Consider the following 20,569-nt stretch of genomic DNA (forward strand, 5'->3'; position numbering starts at 1 on the left):
TTTATAGCAATAGTCTCGTTATTTAATAGCCACACCTCGTAGAATTCTATTTTTTTAAATTGGAATAAATTTTGGATAGAAATTATCTCGGAAAACAGAAGAGGACACGTGGGAAAAGCAATTTATTAAGGGAAATATCAGTGCAGCACCAGGAATGGTGTGAAACCTTGGCACTAGTAAACCTCCAAAGGTGTCCAAAAATAAGTGTCGGCCGCCAAGTGGGGGATTGATTCTAAAATAAATAAATAAAATTAAATAAAAAAAAAAAAAATAGCGTTTATTAAATTACCGTAACATAGTTAGGTCACCTGGCGGCTTAGTCACGCACAATGCGTCCTTGGCGGGGGGGTCTGTGCGTTTATAACAGAAAATGAGATCTTTTCGCGAAGATCTGTGCGGCTTTAGAGTAAAGTGTCGCGATTCCCCACTCTCTGGCTAGTTTTGAATCGGCTACTAAACTTAGTGGGGAGATGTCCGGGATACTCCTATAGAGTAGCGTAGTGGAGACCAACATATGAGGTTGTCATATCGTTAGAGGCCAAGGTTTTTAACAAAAACTTGCAAAAGATATCGTATTTTTTTTTTTTTTTTCTGGAGCGGGGGAACCTTATAAAGTAGTGGCGTGAAATCATTATCACTCAGTTCTATTTTGGATTCTCAACAACTAGTGTCACGCTGCTTCATTATCCAAAACAACATGTGAGTTTTCCAAAACTACCACTTTGTTTACAAAGAGAAAAATTGTTTGATAAGAGAAATGTTCAAGTTTTCCTAAACTGAGAAATCATAAAAATTATACGGTTTTCAATTAAATAATAATTACACCTTTTTTAAAAATTATTTTATTGATAAAATTAAACCATTTAATTTTATAATAATCTTTGTGTCGCTAAAAAAAAAGTTTGTTTTCTGAGACAATATTTTAACAAATTAACAATACATTTTGTGTTTAAAAATGAACTTAGAATGTTTGTTGTAATTGTGCCAAACTGTTGTAAACAACATTCCTCTTGTTAGGAACATTTTAGAAAAATAAAAGACCCATTAATTTATCGAAAACTTTTTTTTGGTAGCTTTATGAGCTAGAATGCGCCCAAAATATTTACATTATGTTTACACATTTCTGAAAGTTCTTTCAAAAATAAGGATTGTTTCTTTTTCTTTTAAAAATTATCAATTGCTTGAAAAGAAACAATTTAAATTGTCCTATAAATTACATTGATATGCTCATTAAATTGTGTTGTATCAGAACGAAATCAATTCAATTGATTTGAAATATTTTCTGAGTAAAAAAAATTACAAACAAGATATAAGATGAATTTATAAGACAATTCGTTCATTTATTCTTAAATCGGCAATAAAAATATTAAATACATCCAAGAAAACTTATCAGTTTGGTTTTCGATACATGAACTTATCTTTCATAGTGCAATATGTTTCAGCAGTAAGGCTTTTGTTGACAAGTGTTTTTTTAGATACTCTAAAGAAAACTAATTCTAATCCCTAGTTTTCATGGAGTTCATTATTTTAAAATCAGTCCCAACTAATTGATGAGATATGTTTAGAGAATAAAGCATTCCTTTTCAGTTGCTTAGGAGTCAACGGTTTCAAAAGTTTATTTGGCATTTTGGCACTATCATCTTAATGAACGTATGATTTTTTTTTTTTCTTTAACTTTTATCACCCAATGAAATTAATCAGCGACCATCGGCCACAGGGAAAAATAAATTATAAATTTAAAGCTTTTAATCTTCACTTTTCGTTTTCAATTAAAGCCATAATCTCTAACATAAACAAATAATTAAATATGGGTAATTTTCCTTTCCTGTTTGTTTTTTCCTGGAATTTTCCTGACTTTGTTTTTCATCTATTATGAGAAGTTGATTTTAATCAGATGACGTTGATGTGGAAACAATTGTTTATATTAATAATTCTTAATAAACAATCTTAATAAACTGTCCTAAGGGACAGTTTTAATTATTTATATGATTTACATACAGGGTTTATGTTTTACTTTCATTTTATTAAATAATTATTGTTAAAAACTAAAATGGTTACTTATCTTTTTGTTCCTTCTCCAAAAATTGACATTTGATTAAATTAGTAGCGAAAAGTCGGTTACGCAAAATCCTAGTTTTCTGCAATTACACCCCTCTGTACGGGGTAGGGTTTTATTATAAACCAAAAAAATCCATATGGTCTTGAAGCTCAATAAATGCGCCACTTTTTCTGAAATAATGTGACTCTAAAGATTCATTAATCATTGAAAAAATACAGTTGAAAATTTTTAACAAAAATCATCGAGAACGAATTTTTTAGACATTAAAGTAAAAATTTCATTGTTATAAGAAAACGTTTTGAGGCTCTGTATTGAGCAAATTTATAGGAAATTTAATGCTCTTTCGTTTGAAATAAGGAGATTTGTTCTAGGATAAAGGATGTAAAAGTTAGGTCAGTTTTTATGGTGAAAAACGCGAATATCGACGGAAAAGTTAAAAATGCAGATATCTTGGACACTATTGAGAATCGGGCCAAAGTGAAGAGAATATTTTCTGTGGCATTTGAGCTGTTGAATCACCTCCCGAAGTTTCGACCACTCCTTCGTATATACCCTGTATATTAAGGAAATTAAACAATTTAACCTGCTAAGCTATTGTATGTTACTTATTAAAATGGATCAAAGCCCGAAACCCGTAAAAAAAAAAAAATAAAATAAATAAATAAATAAAAAAAAAAAAGCTGGGACACTGCGTTTGTTTGCTTATTAAACAAAAATTTAATTTTTCAACAATTAAATGTCGATATCGCCTGTAGTAGCATACAAACATTGACTACATTTTTTCGAACCATAAAAAATTATCACTACTTATTCAAGTGTTTACATTAACAATCACTTAAAAACGTATGATTATTTTTATATTTGAAAAAATAAGCAATTTATCTTGTTGAGCTTTTCATTAAGAAGATTATATCCCAGATTTCTTGTTTTGCTATTAATGTTTTTTGTAACTTTTAAGCTCTGAACTTCATTAAAGTTAATTTCTTCTAAAAAATTCGTACTTGACCTAAATAATATAATTATAATAATATTATATTTAATTTCAAGACTGCACTAGTATGTTTATAATTGTCGGTAGGCTGACCGAGTAAATGTAAAGATGCCACAGCTAATTTGATAAACCAACTACTCTCACCGGGGTCATAGTAACCTCTTGAGTTTATATTTTTTTTATATTTATAATAAATAAATAAATAAATAAACTGTAAGAATTATAGCAAATGCTTCACTAATTTTAATGCCTCATTTATTTAAAGGTTGGTGCCAAATAAAATTGCTAGCAATATAAAATGACAGATGACTGGCGTCGAATTGGTTCTATCATTTGAGACACTTTTGTAATATGAATATGTCACTTATTTAATTGAATAGTTCCATTTTGGGGGAAGTGTTGTCACTGGGCTATTTTGAAAGTGAAGCGAAATATTAGTGTCAGAATTTTCCTAATTTTCAGCATTGTTTTTTAAAGATAATTTTACTTTCAAACTCAACTGTCAATCAATTAGCCCTATTTCAACCAAACTGGTGTTTATTTTATAGCTATTATACTGTACCTGTTGCTTAACTCTAATGTGTAATGTTAAGTTTATAACACTATCGATAAGGAAAGCGCCACGGTTGCTTAGCGGTTACAGGCGCGGCCTGCAATACTAAGATATGAGTTCAATTCCCGGACTCAGCCTTGATTTTATTTTATAGAAGTGCATAAAATAATTACATTCTATACAGAAAATGTTCAAATTTAATAAGTAATTACCTTGCTACAATCATTTTGAGTGTTCGTGAAATTGTCCATTTTTCCTTCTTGTCACCCGCGCCATAAAAAACAATACAAACTTACAAAAGGTTAATGCCTACTTGATACTTCTTGACAATAAAAACAGACAGTGATCAATACTTAAAGCTGTTTTGAAACATATTTGGACTTATGGACTCGAACTCCTGGGGTTCTACCAGGTTATAAACATGTGTATCGTCGCCTATATTACAGTCTACGCCCCTTGTAAACAAAGCTCCCAATTACATCTTCAATAATACTGTTCACTCTGGTCTAAAGTAATATTCGATTAAGATGCAATCTCGGCTGAGAATTCTTTACTCTCGGCTCTTCGCTCATCCCTAAATTCGGATTTACTAGCTTTCATCCTTAACTCTACCCGAAAATCTCGGACAACGATTGAAGTGGTGGAGTCTACGAGAATTATTCCAGAGCTTGAGGCCAGTTATTTATAAGTTATAAATTGGAGGGCCAATGATGGATGTTAACTCCTCTCATATTCCATGTCATCTTTTTTTAAATTAGTTTTCACGTAATGCTGAGATTTTCAACTCTGGCCTTGTTTCCATTAGGATAATGCATTAGACATATTAGCATGCAAACAATGCGGTCGTTTTTTATTTGCCATTTGCTTTCGCCATTCAGCCAGCATCGTCTAGGTGCTTATCACTAGAATATCACTCACTCTCCATTCTTACTTATAAAATACATTCGCTTCACACATTCATCCCTCTACTATATACTATCTATTTACATAAACTACAGCTAATGGATGGATCAGTACTCTATATTCCTGCCAACCTTATAGATTAATCGGAATTAAAATCACGTAATCCTTCTCTAATCATTTTCTTCCATTCATTTTAATCGGCTATAACTTTTAAATATGTTCATATTTCTTTGCTAGCTCTCTGCTACAGATTTAAACACATGGATGTTGGTGGAGAATATTGTGTCTTCGTAGCGAAATGGTGCATCTAAATACCCTGTATAAGTCGTCAAACATTCGTTTCCTTTCTACTAAATAATGTGGACATATCATTATTATGTTTGAAATCCTCCTCCTCACAAAGAGGAGAGGACCTTTTGTTGATCCTGTGTAGATCCGATCCACACACCGCGTGGTTCGCTCTCAGCCTGCTTATTGTCGTAACTACCCATTTATTAGTGTCGTTTAATTTACTCGTGAATGTTATCTGCACTAAGCGGCTTCGTGCTTCATAAAAACGCCATTTTATCTTCGTAAATCCTAATATAGTACATTTTGTAAAGTATTAAGACTGGGATTTAATGCATGCTATAAATGCTATTTTATTTATTTTGAATCCACATAGATTGGAAACTTAATTGTTTGTACTATTAATACTGGTACTTTATACTTTGCCATTTTATTCTCTTGAATTCATTCAGTTTGCGAACTTAAATTTTGCAAAAACAAATGCATGTTCGAAGAAAACTTTGTGCATTTTTAGAAATTTTTTAAATTTCTCATTATGGTATCAAACAGTTCCGCCAAAAATTCGTACACCAACGATGCACCCATGAATGACTCCACTTAATTTATAATATTTTCGAAGAGTTTCACTATTTTCTTGACTTAATTGCCACATCTTCAATTAGTGAACACACACACACAAGAAAAAAGTCTTCCGGAAATTTCTGCTGTCTAAATTAAAACCTGGTTTAAAACATTCCTGACTTTCTTTTATCCATTTTTCTTTGTAAAAGATATTTATAAGCTTCTAGTTCCTTTAACTTCCTTAACTCCTTCATAACAGGAAATAATTAAATGTAAATACTTCCCCTCAATATAAAATTTCCGTTACACATTTAATTTCACCAAAAACAACTAAGTTCACTGAAAAGATATGAAACGTAGAAAAGTAAATAAATCTTTCAGAAAATTTACACTAATTCACAGTGGTTAAGCAATTTTCGGTGAACTAGAAATTTTAGCAACCCTTTCAATCTTCGCTAATATAAGAAGCTTCATACAGCTCACTGTCCGGTGATGGACATTGTGGTGTCTGTAAGGAGAGAACACAGTGCGGAGGCCGGCAGTGCACTGAAAAAAGATCTTGGTGCCAGTGACTTCAAATGTTGGCACGCCTTAAACAGTTAAAAAAAAATAAAAAAGTGTTGAACTCTATGTTACTATCTAACATTTCAAAATATTATGAGTTCTCTTAATGAGTTACATTTTTTCTTCTTTTAATTGCGGAAAATTTATTTCTTCAGATAGAATTCTCAGGGAGGGGATAGGCAGAATTTCGTTTAAGGTTATTTTACTGTAAAGTATGGTTTTACATTTGCATTAACTATGACTGAAATATTGGGATATTTACAAATAAGGCTGATATTTACATTTATTAGTGGTAAAATTAAAATGTAGTTAAATAAGTAGATACAGTCGAACCTCTCAATAACGGACACTGGCGGGGAAAGCAAAGTGGCCGCTGTTTGGAGGTGGTCGTTAGAAGGAGGTAGGCAAGTTTCTTAATGAAAAATATGGGTTTTTTTCCTAACATCTATTTAAAAATTGTTTATTATTAATAGATTTAAAAACGTACATAATTGCATAATTATTTAGCTATATGATATGCATCAATTTTTTTTTAATTATCCAAAACATTTATCAAAAAACTTCTTATTATTGACTTAATTAATAATTTTTATAATAATCATCACATTTATTCATAACAATAATAATTTATGGTAAAATTATCATCATACTATCATCTAATATTAGAAAAATATAACAAACCTTTCGGCAAGTTGACGATGGCTCGATTTGGTTTTTGCAAAATCTTCCAACACATTTATTTTCTCTTCTAGAGTTAACCACTTTCGTTTGAAAGACATATCGGAAAAAATAATATTGTTCGTCCAAAGTTATGTTGAAAAATGATTTAAATGGTACAAGATGTACGGAGCTTATATAGGAAAGTTTAGGAAAAACCAGAAAAAAACAAAAACTTGAGAGGGGATAATTCTTTTTGCCACCGCGTTGAACGAACTTTTAAGAATAAGGTGGTCGTTGGTGGGAGGTGAAACATTTAATCCGTTTAATCCCAAAATCAATGTCCGTGGTCGCTATGTAGAGTGTCCGTTAGACGGAGGTTCTTTTATATAGAAAGTGTATAGGGGTAAAAACGGGGAAATCCAAAAACTGTCCGTAAATGGAGGTGATCGCTAGTGAGAGTGTCCTTTATGGGAGGCTCGACTGTAAATGCAATGGCTCAGCTTTCTATTTGTCTTTGAGGCTAGGCCTACTCAAAAAAAAAAAATTCAAAAAAGCATAATAATTCTTCTATAATAACAGCAAGAGGAAGAACACGGAAAGAGAAATAACGTAATGATAATTTTCTTTCACTGTAAATATCAACAAATATCAACTAAAAGGTTGGCCTCAGTAGCATTGAATTCACTTCCTTGATCATTACAGCAAAGAAAGGTGCTTCTTTATGTTGGTTATTTTTAATGCCGCGCTAATTATTTTATTACAAATTTTTCGCTAATTACCTCAAAGTTTGCATTAATTACTTCAAACTGTATCATTCCCCTTTTGAACCAAATCAGCTTAGAATTGAGAAGAAATTTATTTTATACATTTCCTAAAAGGAAATGTATAAAGTTGAAGCCCAGTATTTCCTCGTCTCTTTCAATATTGCAATAATACGAATACAAATGTTCGGAGGTGTATTGGTTTTCTTGTCAGGACAGTGGCGCTTGCTAGTGTATCAAAATTTGGTTTCAAATATTCCCTGGGAAGTGGGAGATCTCCTTAGAAGTAAAAAAAGGCAGGAGAATTAGAAAATTCATGCAAAATGCTTTGCAATCGGGCATAATTTTTGTTTTTTTGGCATTGGATTTCGCCATACAGCCAGCATCGTCTAGGTGCTTATCACTAGAATATCACTCACTCTCCATTCTTACTTATAAATACATTCGCTTCACACATTCATCCCTCTACTATATACAACTATTTACATACAAACTCATAACTAATAATAGTTTTATAGAATGATTATTTGTCTTTAAATCCTGAGTGGTTTCCTCCGAAATGGTAGTCTCAATTTCTATGACATAATATTGAACGATTCAAAGATTTGTTTATAGCTTTTAATTTTTGTGAATTTGGAATAGTGTTTAGTTATTGCAGGTCTTATTTGAAACATCTTTGTTTATATTGTAGCCAGAGATTTGTTACCAATGTAATTATATTTACAATAATATTATCCACTTTTTACCATTACAGTCCATTATTTTTGTAGCGTTGCCTTTTCTCTTTAGAAGATACCATTCTTAGATGATATAATTCTAGTAGTTTAAAATGAAAGTTTTAGATCTAAGTGTAAATTATATTCTTACAAGGTTTCCAGTATTTCGTAGAAGATGTTTTCTGAGAAAGTCTCAGAATGAAACATCCATTGAGTTTAGTGATACTTCCGTTTGTAGAACAAATTTAATCCTTCTTCAGGGATTAGAGCGTCATTACACAAAAATTGGTACCCTGTAAGGATTCTGAGGCTGACTGCAGAATTAATCCGTCAAGGCCGTGGAGGGCTATAAGGATGATTGTAGGCCTATTAACCAGGCCACTGCAGGCTCAGAAGACATACGCATCGCATGGGCCTGGCAGATGTTAGCCTTTGCAAGTTCTGTCAGGAAGAGGAGGAAACTGCACGTGTTGTGCCAGTGCGATGGGCTCGTGTAGCTAAGGATGTTACTTCTCGGGAAGGAAAAACCAAGGTTCTGTGAGCTTTACCCAAGAGTCGCTCTCCCAGAATTAAGAGTCTGATTAAAAGGACAGGTCTGGAGGGTGAGCTTTAAAATGAGGGGAGCCACAATAGATCCAAAGGGGTCGTAGGCCTTGAGGCTGCCCTAGTCTAATGTATCTAATCTATCTTGTAGGGATTCCCATCCCTCTTCCAAAATTACTTCTAATCAAACTTCCTTTTTTAAAAAAATGAAGTTACAGAATTATGTGCATGTACATCAGATGCATTCTCCAGCTTGGTCCTTCTTTTTTTTTTTGAATTAATGTAAAACGAAGCGTTATTATGAATTCGTGTATAAAATTTAAAGAAAATCAATAAAATCGACTCAGTAAAGCAGCACGTTTGAAATGGCCTTTGAGTTGATATTGTTTTATTTAAATAAGTTGAATCATATTAATTTTAGCATTATTTTCAAATCTAAACAATTGTATACTTGAAAAATAAAAAATATCTAAATGTATAAAATTAATTATTTTGTTCAGGATACAAGGAGCTAATAGAAATTTGGCGAGGTCGGCTCCACAACGAAGTTATGCTAATAATTTGCGCTCAAGAGTTACACAAGATTTTGTCCGACGAAGGAGACATGTTGGTAAGTGATTCGGCCATTTATTATTCCTTTTCTAATTAAATTCCTGGGGTTTTATTAACTTTTTTCATTAATTTAGAACAGAATTGAATGACAATCAATTAAATTGGGAATTATAGTTCTATTTTAATTTGAATTCGAATGAACTACTTTTTTTTAGATGGATAGTCAGCCTTTTTATTGGAATTAAAAGGGATGAAACAAGGCTAGAAGTTTTAATTGTGAATTCAGTAAATTGAATTAATATTGTTAGTAAGATCATACAACTATAAACTTCAAAGTTAGGGTAAAAGTTATTTTCATTAAGGCAGCGTTCATTAATAACTAAGGTGTTTGTATTAAAAACTGGCCTGACTCTTAACAGAAATCTATTCTTAAATATAATTAAGATTAATTTTTGATTTAATATTGAATTTTATTTTTAGGTTGATTTTTAAATTGGATTTAAATGATTCATAAAGAGTTATAATTTTAATTATTTTTTAAAAAAAATCTGCCAAGATGAGAATTAATTCTACAAGAGGGCAGCCATTTCTTTTCGTGCAATGATATTACAAACCTTGTAAAATATAATTAACTAAAATTACTAAGGGCGTCCTGAGTTACGAAGGGCGCGACCTTATAATTTTTCGCCTAACATACTTAAGTACGAGTAGTAATTTATTTTCGATTTTGTTTTCGTTGGGGTTTGTCTGGGAAGTAATCTTGAACCAATTCTATTCATAATATTCATTGCAGATCTTCCAACTCACCCACATATCACCAGCTTCACGTATGCAAACGACGAACTATCTCCACCCAGTCCAGTATTCGTGCTTCTTAAAACTATATTTTAATAATTTTAAAAGTTTCAATCGTTGAAATATTAGAACATAACCTCAAATCTCAGAACCCCCCAGTTTACTTCAACCAGACTGTACTTTCTCGCTCTAATACTGTACAATAATTCGTATTACACATAAACAAACGCTGGACTTGAAATTAACATAATACGCGGTGTGACTATTAAATAACGAGACTGATGCTGCTACAGAAGAACTATGCCTGCGCCAAATCCTAACGACCGACAGCTGTGCAGCGTAAAGCCTTCTCTTTCGATTGCAGCGTCTCACGTGTTTGTAGAGAAATCTGTCTGACCGGAACCGTCGTTTGTGTAAGAGGTGTTAGTTTCGTTTTGCCGAAAACATGATACTACACATGTAGTAGAGCAACGAATTGTCGTGAAATTTCACATGATACTTCGTAAAACCGCTACTGAAACTTATCTTTTATTAAAAGAAGTTTATGGCGATGAATGTTTATCACGTGCGCGAGTTTTTGAGTGCTTCAAGCGTTTCCAAGATGGCCTAGAAGACATCGGAGATGATGACCGCCCGGGTCGCCCTTCCACATCCGATTATAATTATATCGATATCGATTATAATTATGTTAATCAACATTACTACCGTGAGGTGCTTGCTCAACTCCGTGAAAGAGAATGACCCGATTTATGGAAGAACAAGTCACAAGTTCTCCATCAAGACAACGCGCCGGCTCACACTGTATTGTTTGTCAAGACGTTTCTAGCCAAGTACAACATCCCAGTTTTAATCCATCCGCCTTATTCGCCTGACCTGGCCCCATGTGACTTTTATCTGTTCCCCCAAAGTCAAATCTGCATTAAAAGAAACACGGTTTCAGTCCGTCGTAAATTTTAAATACTGTTTGAAAGCCCATTAGACAAGGAAACTTATATAAAAAGTGCCAGCACTTAGGTCTGATAATGATCACATAAGAGCCTCATGAGTTTTGTTAAAAATTTCGATTACTTTTATTTTTCCAGCATTCGGAGAAAGATTGAGGCTGTTTGGAGAATAACTTATGCTTCGAAATGGTGTCAATTTTTAGCTTTATCTGTCTTTCTAACCGTGTCATCAGAATCGAATTTGGACTAAAACATTTTGAGTAATAACATTTTTATTGCAAAAAAAGTAATGATTTTAGAAAAAAAAATTCAAAGTGACGTCACTCAAGAACAGTGGAAAATATGAAGTTGGCCAATACGTCTTTGAACTCTACTTTAGATGTACTACACACTAGGCCTATGGCCAATACTTACTGGTTCACCCTTTATAGTATAAATGAACATAATAAACGAGTAAAACTTCACTTGACTTCCAAAACAGACTGTGACCGACTAAGATTAATGTGTAAAAATTACAAGGAAACACTAGAGGCGTTTTGAGGACATATCAAACCGCTGGATACAATCAAGAACAATTTTTTATAATTCATTACTTAAAAAGTCGCAAAATCTGTGCAATTGTAACGATTACAAAAGGGGATCATCCCAGAAGTGGTCGAAAAAAACGTCAAAACTACTGTTTCTCTTGATAGCACGCATCATTAGCCAGGACTGACCAAGTTTTTTGGTGTTGGCTCATCATAAAGAAGTTTTGATAAAGTTTGTGCGAGCTTAGAACTTAGCAATTCTTATTAGTTTCAGGCTTTACACATGAATAATTTTCAATTGATTCAGCACGGCCTATTTCATTATAATTATTGAGTCCGACAGTATTTTATACAACTATTTCTAAAATAATAAAAGTACTGGAGGAATAAGATAAATAATTGGATGCAAATTACTCACCATTGCTAAACAGGATCTCGTTTTAACTGAATATGAATCATCGCTGAATGCTCTACAAGTAGCCACCATGTTTCTCATCTTTAGACTCGCTTTACTATACTTGTTGATCTCCTGTCTAAAACTATGTTTACATCGAAATATTAGCCAAGATTCAGAAAAATAAGTTAAATAAATTAAAATAAATTCGGTAGCTCTCTTATCTAATAAATACAGTTATTTTATTAGTTATTATATACATATTTATTCCATTTTTAGGCAACTTTCCAATTAGTATAATTATTACAGTAATATATTTATTTTATTAATTTATGTTTAAATAAAATACAATAAATAAAATTGCGTGCTGCTACTTATCACTCAAGTTTGTAACGGCCAATTAAATGAGAACACTATTTCTCTTGCTCAACATTTATTTCTACTTTCAAACTAGGTAAACCACTCTTGCATTCCTTACACAGTGTTATATATTTAGAAGAGTGCCTGTGTTTAGTTGTCTGTTTTACCAGGTCAAACACTTTACCACTTCATTAATATTTTTTTTCCCTTTGTTTTGTTTTATGGTTGATAATTTTCTTTTTGTTTTCTTTTTTTTATTATTGTTAATTCGAGAGGATTCATAAAAATGCATGTTTAAAAGGTTATTTACAGTCTGTGTAAAACAAAAAATAATTTATTCGAGTTATAAATATAATTTCAATTTCCCTTCACATTTAAAAGTATACTGAATTGTTAACTGGTTTATTAAAATTAGAACGAACTCAATGTACTAGATCATTTCTCTACATACTCATAATAACCTATCTAATGTTTACATTTCAATTGCTTCAATCAATCATGCTGCAATATTAACGGTAACATCCAAATGCTCATAATTTTTACGGTCATTTTGAGCAGATGAAACGACTGTCAAGTTATATTAGTCGGAATGGTCAGTACTACAACATGCAAAACTAAAACGATACAAGTACCAAAACAACATGTCCAGATCCACCAGATTGACGCTATAACACCATCTGTTGTTAAAAAAGTGAACTATTTACAAAATTATTCAAAATATGAAATCAAACACTAACTAGAGAAAAATTAACATGAAGAAAAATCAGTTTTGTCTCTTTCTTTCCGAACTGTATTCTAAATTTCATCCTATGCATCCTATAAAGCATCCTGTGCTTTATTCACTTTATGCTACTTAATTGAAATCAGTTTCTTAACGTTCTGAATTAAAAAAATGTACGAATAGATTCAGTTCCTACGCCGTATTTCTCTTCTTATAGGATGATTACAATGAAAATAATATTCAATAAGACTTTTTTTAGTTACATAGTTTATAAAAATATCTGTGAATGCCATTAATTTGATAAATAGTAATTCTTACAGCTAACATTTTTTCAAACTCTATAAACAAATTTCTTTATAATCTGTCCTTAAGTGGAATCTGTTGCTTCTTGTAAAGACCTGGTTACTTAATTCACCAGAAGTCAATTAATCAGAGAAAAGAATTTTAAGAACTGGTATTAAATAAATCCTCAGCTGTTGATGCGCAAAAAAAAAAAAAATAAATTCAGTTGAGAGAAAATTGTAAATCTTTCTTGTAATTTTTTCTAAAGTTATCAACTTTCACAGGCGCATTATTTTGCTATTATTAATGCTGCAAAATTTATGAACAAAGTTACAATATTTTATTAGTTATCAATATAAAGTATCTATATAAATAAAAATGTAAATGTTCGTTTGATCAAAATCTTAAATTTCCGAAAGTTCTTCACTGTTTGCTTTGAAATTTTGAATGCTGCATTTGAATACGGGCGTGTTTTTATATACTTATTATATAGATGCCACCCCTGTGACAGGTAAAAACATGCTTTTCTTGAAAAACGAGGTCATCTGTTAGGCATAAAAACAACATTAGCCATACTAAATATTTTAAGATTCCATTTCAATGTTTCCGATTTCATTGATAAAATGAATGTTCATATATTTCAATGTGCAACAAATATCCATGAATTCACTGGCAACAATGTTTGCTGCTTTTTCCACGTTAATTGCCGACGTATTTCACATGGAATGCGAGTAGAAAATCATTTGAACGACGCAAACGAGGAGAGCGAGTAGTAGACGAATAACCTGGCATATTTAAAGAAACTACGATAGGCGGACGGTACACCGTGCATCCCAATCAAGATGATTGCTTCTTTCTTAATTTAGAACGGTCCAAAGTCATCCAGCAATAGAGAATTTGACTTGCGGGTGTTATTATCATATACAATGTTAGAAACAGGCACTAGGTCTGAGTATACTTTTGCGCACACAATAGGCGGGCTAGTCTCGCAAGTAGAGGTTTAGAAATAGAAGAAAATACAAAATCACCATTAATTTTGCTGGAAGTTTCATAATTTATAACTTTGTACTTTGTCAAGAGTATATTATACACACTGGGTCGGCTAGTTTTGGATGTAGAGGTTCAGAAAAAAGGGGAAAATACCAAATCTTCCTTAGTTTAGCTGGAATTTCATTATTTTCTGTTTCTAACGTTGTATTTTTATGCCAAACGTATATTATACATATTAGGTCGGCTAGTTTTGGATGTAGAGGTTCAGAAAAAAGGGAAAAATACCAAATCTTCCTTAGTTTAGCTGGAATTTCATTATTTTCTGTTTCTAACGTTGTATTTTTATGCCAAACGTATATTATACATATTAGGTCGGCTAGTTTTGGATGTAGAGGTTCAGAAAAAAGGGAAAAATACCAAATCTTCCTTAGTTTAGCTGGAATTTCATTATTTTCTGTTTCTAACGTTGTATTTTTATGCCAAACGTATATTATACATATTAGGTCGGCTAGTTTTGGATGTAGAGGTTCGGAAAAAAGGGAAAAATACCAAATCTTCCTTAGTTTAGCTGGAATTTCATTATTTTCTGTTTCTAACGTTGTATTTTTATGCCAAACGTATATTATACATATTAGGTCGGCTAGTTTTGGATGTAGAGGTTCGGAAAAAAGGGAAAAATACCAAATCTTCCTTAGTTTAGCTGGAATTTCATTATTTTCTGTTTCTAACGTTGTATTTTTATGCCAAACGTATATTATACATATTAGGTCGGCTAGTTTTGGATGTAGAGGTTCAGAAAAAAGGGAAAAATACCAAATCTTCCTTAGTTTAGCTGGAATTTCATTATTTTCTGTTTCTAACGTTGTATTTTTATGCCAAACGTATATTATACATATTAGGTCGGCTAGTTTTGGATGTAGAGGTTCAGAAAAAAGGGAAAAATACCAAATCTTCCTTAGTTTAGCTGGAATTTCATTATTTTCTGTTTCTAACGTTGTATTTTTATGCCAAACGTATATTATACATATTAGGTCGGCTAGTTTTGGATGTAGAGGTTCAGAAAAAAGGGAAAAATACCAAATCTTCCTTAGTTTAGCTGGAATTTCATTATTTTCTGTTTCTAACGTTGTATTTTTATGCCAAACGTATATTATACATATTAGGTCGGCTAGTTTTGGATGTAGAGGTTCAGAAAAAAGGGAAAAATACCAAATCTTCCTTAGTTTAGCTGGAATTTCATTATTTTCTGTTTCTAACGTTGTATTTTTATGCCAAACGTATATTATACATATTAGGTCGGCTAGTTTTGGATGTAGAGGTTCAGAAAAAAGGGAAAAATACCAAATCTTCCTTAGTTTAGCTGGAATTTCATTATTTTCTGTTTCTAACGTTGTATTTTTATGCCAAACGTATATTATACATATTAGGTCGGCTAGTTTTGGATGTAGAGGTTCGGAAAAAAGGGAAAAATACCAAATCTTCCTTAGTTTAGCTGGAATTTCATTATTTTCTGTTTCTAACGTTGTATTTTTATGCCAAACGTATATTATACATATTAGGTCGGCTAGTTTTGGATGTAGAGGTTTAGAAAAAAATGAGAAAATACAGAATGTTCATTAGTACCTTTGGAATTTCCTCAATTTCTCTTAATATATTTTTAGCAATATTTATTATGATTTCACTGTACGCTCAATTATTTTTGTTTTTTTTTAAGTCAAAATTTCATTTTCAAAGATATTATAATGATACAGAACTAAAGATTAGTCCAGATTCATTTTATTTTGAACGCGAGGCTTTCAATGCAGTGTAGCTTTCTATTTAGGATTTGGAACACTTTTTTCGATTCGATCGACTGTTATAGTTTTAAAGCTGCTATATTTTCATTTTTATTGAATCATAGGATTTTGTATTATTAGCAGTTTGCAATGGTAAAGTGTAAACAGATATTTTGCAACAAATTTTCTAATTTTGATTTGCTTACTATCACATTGCAATAATTTGTTTAAGTCATTAGATTTCTTAAACGTTGGACAATTACATTATTTTAAATTTAAATTAATTAACCAAGTAAAATATTTTAAATTCTAATTTTGTTTCTTTTTTTAAAAAAATATATAGTCCAAGGGCACCTTTTTCTTTTTTTATTATTTAAATAGTTGCAGAATTCAGCACATTTAGCCAAGAATTAAGTCAATGTATAAGGTTGAACACTAGAGAAGTTAAGAGACCGCCCACAGTTAAAATAAAGCGCTGATTAATTTGAATATTTTATTTCTCCTTTTCACAAGTTTTTTACCATTTTGCCGAGGGTTAGAAATATTTCAGTACATGTTAACAACTTTGATATGCACAAGTGTTTATAGTCCGCATAATTTTACAATATTTGTGATATTCATGCCATGAAAACAGTTGTTACATGCTTTTTAAACAAATTTCTAAATTAAAGCTGACTATTAAGTAACCTGATGTGCTATTATTAAAATTTACTATTTCTTTGAAAATAAAATTCTTTTTTATATGCAAATTTAATTCCTTAATATTTGAATAATTTCATCTGAATCAAGCAACGATAGCAGAGCCGTTAGTGGTGACGCTGCAAAGCTAAGTTGTATTGTTGGTTATAGGGTTCGATTCTCCTGGTCTAGGCCTTGGATTTTATTTAATGGTTATTAAAAGAAATTTATAGTAAAATACGTTTGCTCGTCGCCACCTTTCACGACACCGAATTTGGTAGTTAATCCTGCGAGAAGAAATAGGTATTACTTAGCATTATGTAACTTTAACTTATCATCTGAATAATTCGAAACAAGACCTCCTTATCAACATTTCCCAATGTCTGCGGAACGTGCATTAAGTGTCCTGTTTAAAATTAAAAGAAAAAAGAAGGAGAGAATGTCTGATCGTAACCTTACCCTTAGTAAGCGGCAAGAGAGGTTACAGAATAAATGGATATTTCGTCAGCTTTCCATAGTGGAACTGGTTGAAACAACCCGCAAAGATGTGATTCCCTCAGTAACTACGAAACAAATCGCTACTCAGACCATGTAAGACTACCAACTAGAAAGTTATACCCACATTTATATAATGATGGTTCAGTTGCAAATGAGAAGTCGGTGTTTAGAGAGTATTGCCAGAAATTGCAGCATTCTGCACGTATGGGTAGACTGGTTTTGAACTTTGTTGGGGAAGAGATAACCATTAGGCTCGCTCTAAAGGAGTAGCTAAAGAAAGCTGGTTGGAGTTAGCGAACTGCCAAATTGGCTACGATGTAACCGTGGAGAACTGCGAAGATTTAGACAATTTCATGCTCAGACTTGGTGGCACAGTAAATCGCGACACATTTAGTATTTCAGGCAATGAGTCGTCCGTCAAGATGGCTAAACCAAGTTCATTAAAAAGAATATTTCCTTTCACATCGCAAAGAATTTGAGTGTGGAATATCTAAGGGGAATTTCAGAGAAAAGACCTTGGGTGATATTGTGTAGAGTACTAACTTTAACAGGCTGAGACAGGATCGGTTTTTCTCACTTCTACGCTTTGCCAGGAAGACCATTTCACAATATGAACAGCGCAGTATATGAAAGGTAGTTAGCAAGGGATCGTTATTCCAGGCACAAGCCGCACTTCAGCCCTTGGCTGCGGTACGTTGATTATTCGAAATGGCCTATGAAGTGGTCGTTATGTAAAAGAAAGAAAAGATTTTTAATTTTTGTGGAGAGTCAAATTCAATACTCAAAAATGCGAACAGATAACTTTTACTCTGCGACGTAATTCTTGTCCCTCTATAAGTTTTAACTCAATTCCTCTTCCTTCTGCTAATTTAGTTCGCTTCCTTGGGATGTACATCGACAAAAGACTAACGTGGAATCCACACACTAAACTGAAAGACTCGAACTCAACCGACGAAACAAATTACTGTTGCTACTAATTGGCAGACAATCTAAGCTACCACTGGAACATAAAAGACTAATATACAACTGCGTACTCAAACCGATCTGGACTTACGGACTCGAACTGTGGGGTTCAGGCAAACTTTCTAATTCAAAAAAGATACAGTCCTTCCAATCCAAAATACTCCGTCAGATTACGAATTCTCCATTTTATGTCTCTAACTCGACATTCCATAACGACCTCAAAATCTCATACGTAACTGACGAATCTAAATCTAAATATAGAAAAGTCTTTGACTCTCTTCCACTCTGTACCAATCCTCTTGTTCGAAATCTCGCCTCTAAAACGATTCCAGATCGTCCTCCACGACGATTGAAACGCTGTTGCCTCGTGACCAGCTTCAATAGTACAAGAAACTCCAGCGAGAGTGTTGCCGGTGGGCAGCTTCTCTCCTCAAGCTGATCCTGTCCTGAAGTGTTCGTTTATCGTATTCACTTATTACATTTTATTCTTTGTAGATTGTGAATAGCAAATAAATTAAAAAAATTTTTTTTTTTTGTAGAATTCTTGAGAGTAATTCTGTTAAAATATGTTCCACTCGTATTTTAGATTATGTAGAAGTGGAACTGACCGCCATAATTGTCCCGTAATGTGTATATACCTAGGCAAACTTTTATGAACTTGTCAATATTTTCAACCAAACTCTTGGCCAAAACACTCTGTAATTTGTTTCTTGCTTGGGTCTAAAACTGGTATAACTTTAAAAGACTTTGTCTAATTTCTATTTCACCTTTTTACATGTAAACGATACTGTGAAAGACAATAGTCTTAATTACAAATATTCATGTTGAAGGTGTGTCTTCACTCAGGTAGCAGTTACAAAAGAAGTTACATTACAATTCTCTTCTTTTTTTTTAAAGACAGTTGGGTACTGATGCACGTAAAACACTGAATTATCGATAAAAGTTTTCTAAACATGAACTTACAGTAATTTAACAAACATTCTTTTGAAAAGGATAACACGGGCAGATAGAAACTCCTGGCTAGTTGAAATATATGGGTATGTAACTTACTCTAAATTGTTTACTTATTTTGCTTCCACTAATTACTTTTGCCTTCTAGTTCGACAAAACTTTTCCTTTTAGAGTAGATATTGGTATTGGATAGTAATGACTAATGAATGAGTAATTTGTTTTGATAAATCTTTTACATTCTGCCCTTCTTCCAAACCATCATAGCTAGCTATTTATTTCTTACAACGGTCAATGAAGAACTGCCATCAAGTTACTATGAATTTAGTTTTAAACTGAAGAAAATATAGACTATGAAGCAATACTCCTCCATTTCAAAGATCTCGACAACGGCATGTTTTCACCCCTCACACGCTTGAGAGATGTCCAGTAGTCCAAATTCTAATTGCTGTTTTCGGTGATGAATTAAAAACTTCATCGCCATTGACAGGTTAACCACACTTCTGGTATTATATTCTCGTATGTAAAAATTAGAAAATTACTCAGAGATTATATTTTACATGTATAAACAAAAACCAATTAAGTAATGTTGATCTTATTTCTTTGGGGGGTTACTGAATAATACAGGGGAAGATAGATTATTGCCAGTTTCAGTCATTATTATTTTTAAAATTTTTTTAAATGCCAAGCTTTTGATCTTTAGCAGCGTTCCCCAACCTGTGGTACGCGAGTTGCTGGTTGGTGGTACGCGAAAAATAAACAATAATGGCGGACATAAAAATTTAAAAAAAAAATAAAGCATAAAAATATCATAGAAACGTTTTTTCTCCTATTACATAAATATTATTTTAATCAATAATATTATACAGTAAAGTTGTTAATATGTACAGATAAGGTTAGTCTGCCTCAAGATATAAGAGAAAATATAGTAGCACATTCAAAAGTATTAAAATTGTCTTTCATGCAGTGTTTTTTCCAAAACCGGAAAATACAAATGATAATTGGATTTCAAACCGTTTCTATAAGGAAAATTTGGGAAAAGCTACATCATTATCAATAAAAGATGAAGAAAATTTAATAGAATTATTTTTAGTACAATAGTCTTTAAAAGAAAAAAAATTAACGCAATTTTTAATTATTTAAAAAAAATTTAAAACTAAGATCTTACAATTTACAAAGTTTATAAAGTGAAGATGAACTTGAACTTCTTTGTGACATATACGTTGTAACTCTATTCAACTAAAGGTAATAATAATAAAATAACAAACTCGGAATAACAAATTTCACGAAATACAATCATTTTTACTGAACATGATGTACAACCAAGTGGTACGCGAGCCAAAAAAGGTTGGGAAACGCTGTTCTACAGATTAGGTCATCTTTAGGGCTTATACGAGGGGGTACCCAAAAAAAACCGGAATTATTTTTTAAAAGCTATTTATTTACAAATTTTTTACAGAACAACCTTATCCCCTTCAAAATACTCTCCATTACAACTAATACATTTGTCCCACCGGTGCTTCCACTGTTCGAAACATTTTTT

At 32.2% G+C, this 20,569-nt stretch overlaps 1 protein-coding gene across 1 annotated transcript in view; it reads left to right on the forward strand.

Moving 5' to 3' along the window:
- The first annotated feature begins 443 nt into the window (after positions 1-443).
- Positions 444-20,569, forward strand: part of LOC141456130 (hemocyte protein-glutamine gamma-glutamyltransferase-like) — a 91,117-nt gene continuing 70,991 nt past the window's right edge. The window contains exons 1-2 of the mRNA XM_074131806.1: positions 444-699; positions 9,100-9,209. Of these exons, the coding sequence (XP_073987907.1) occupies positions 698-699; positions 9,100-9,209 (112 nt within the window). The 5' untranslated portion in view covers positions 444-697. The remainder of the gene's footprint in view (positions 700-9,099; positions 9,210-20,569) is intronic.

Source organism: Rhodnius prolixus, unplaced genomic scaffold, assembly GCF_049639745.1.
Source record: "Rhodnius prolixus isolate KJV_2025 unplaced genomic scaffold, Rpr scaffold_4, whole genome shotgun sequence".
Lineage (NCBI taxonomy): Eukaryota > Metazoa > Arthropoda > Insecta > Hemiptera > Reduviidae > Rhodnius > Rhodnius prolixus.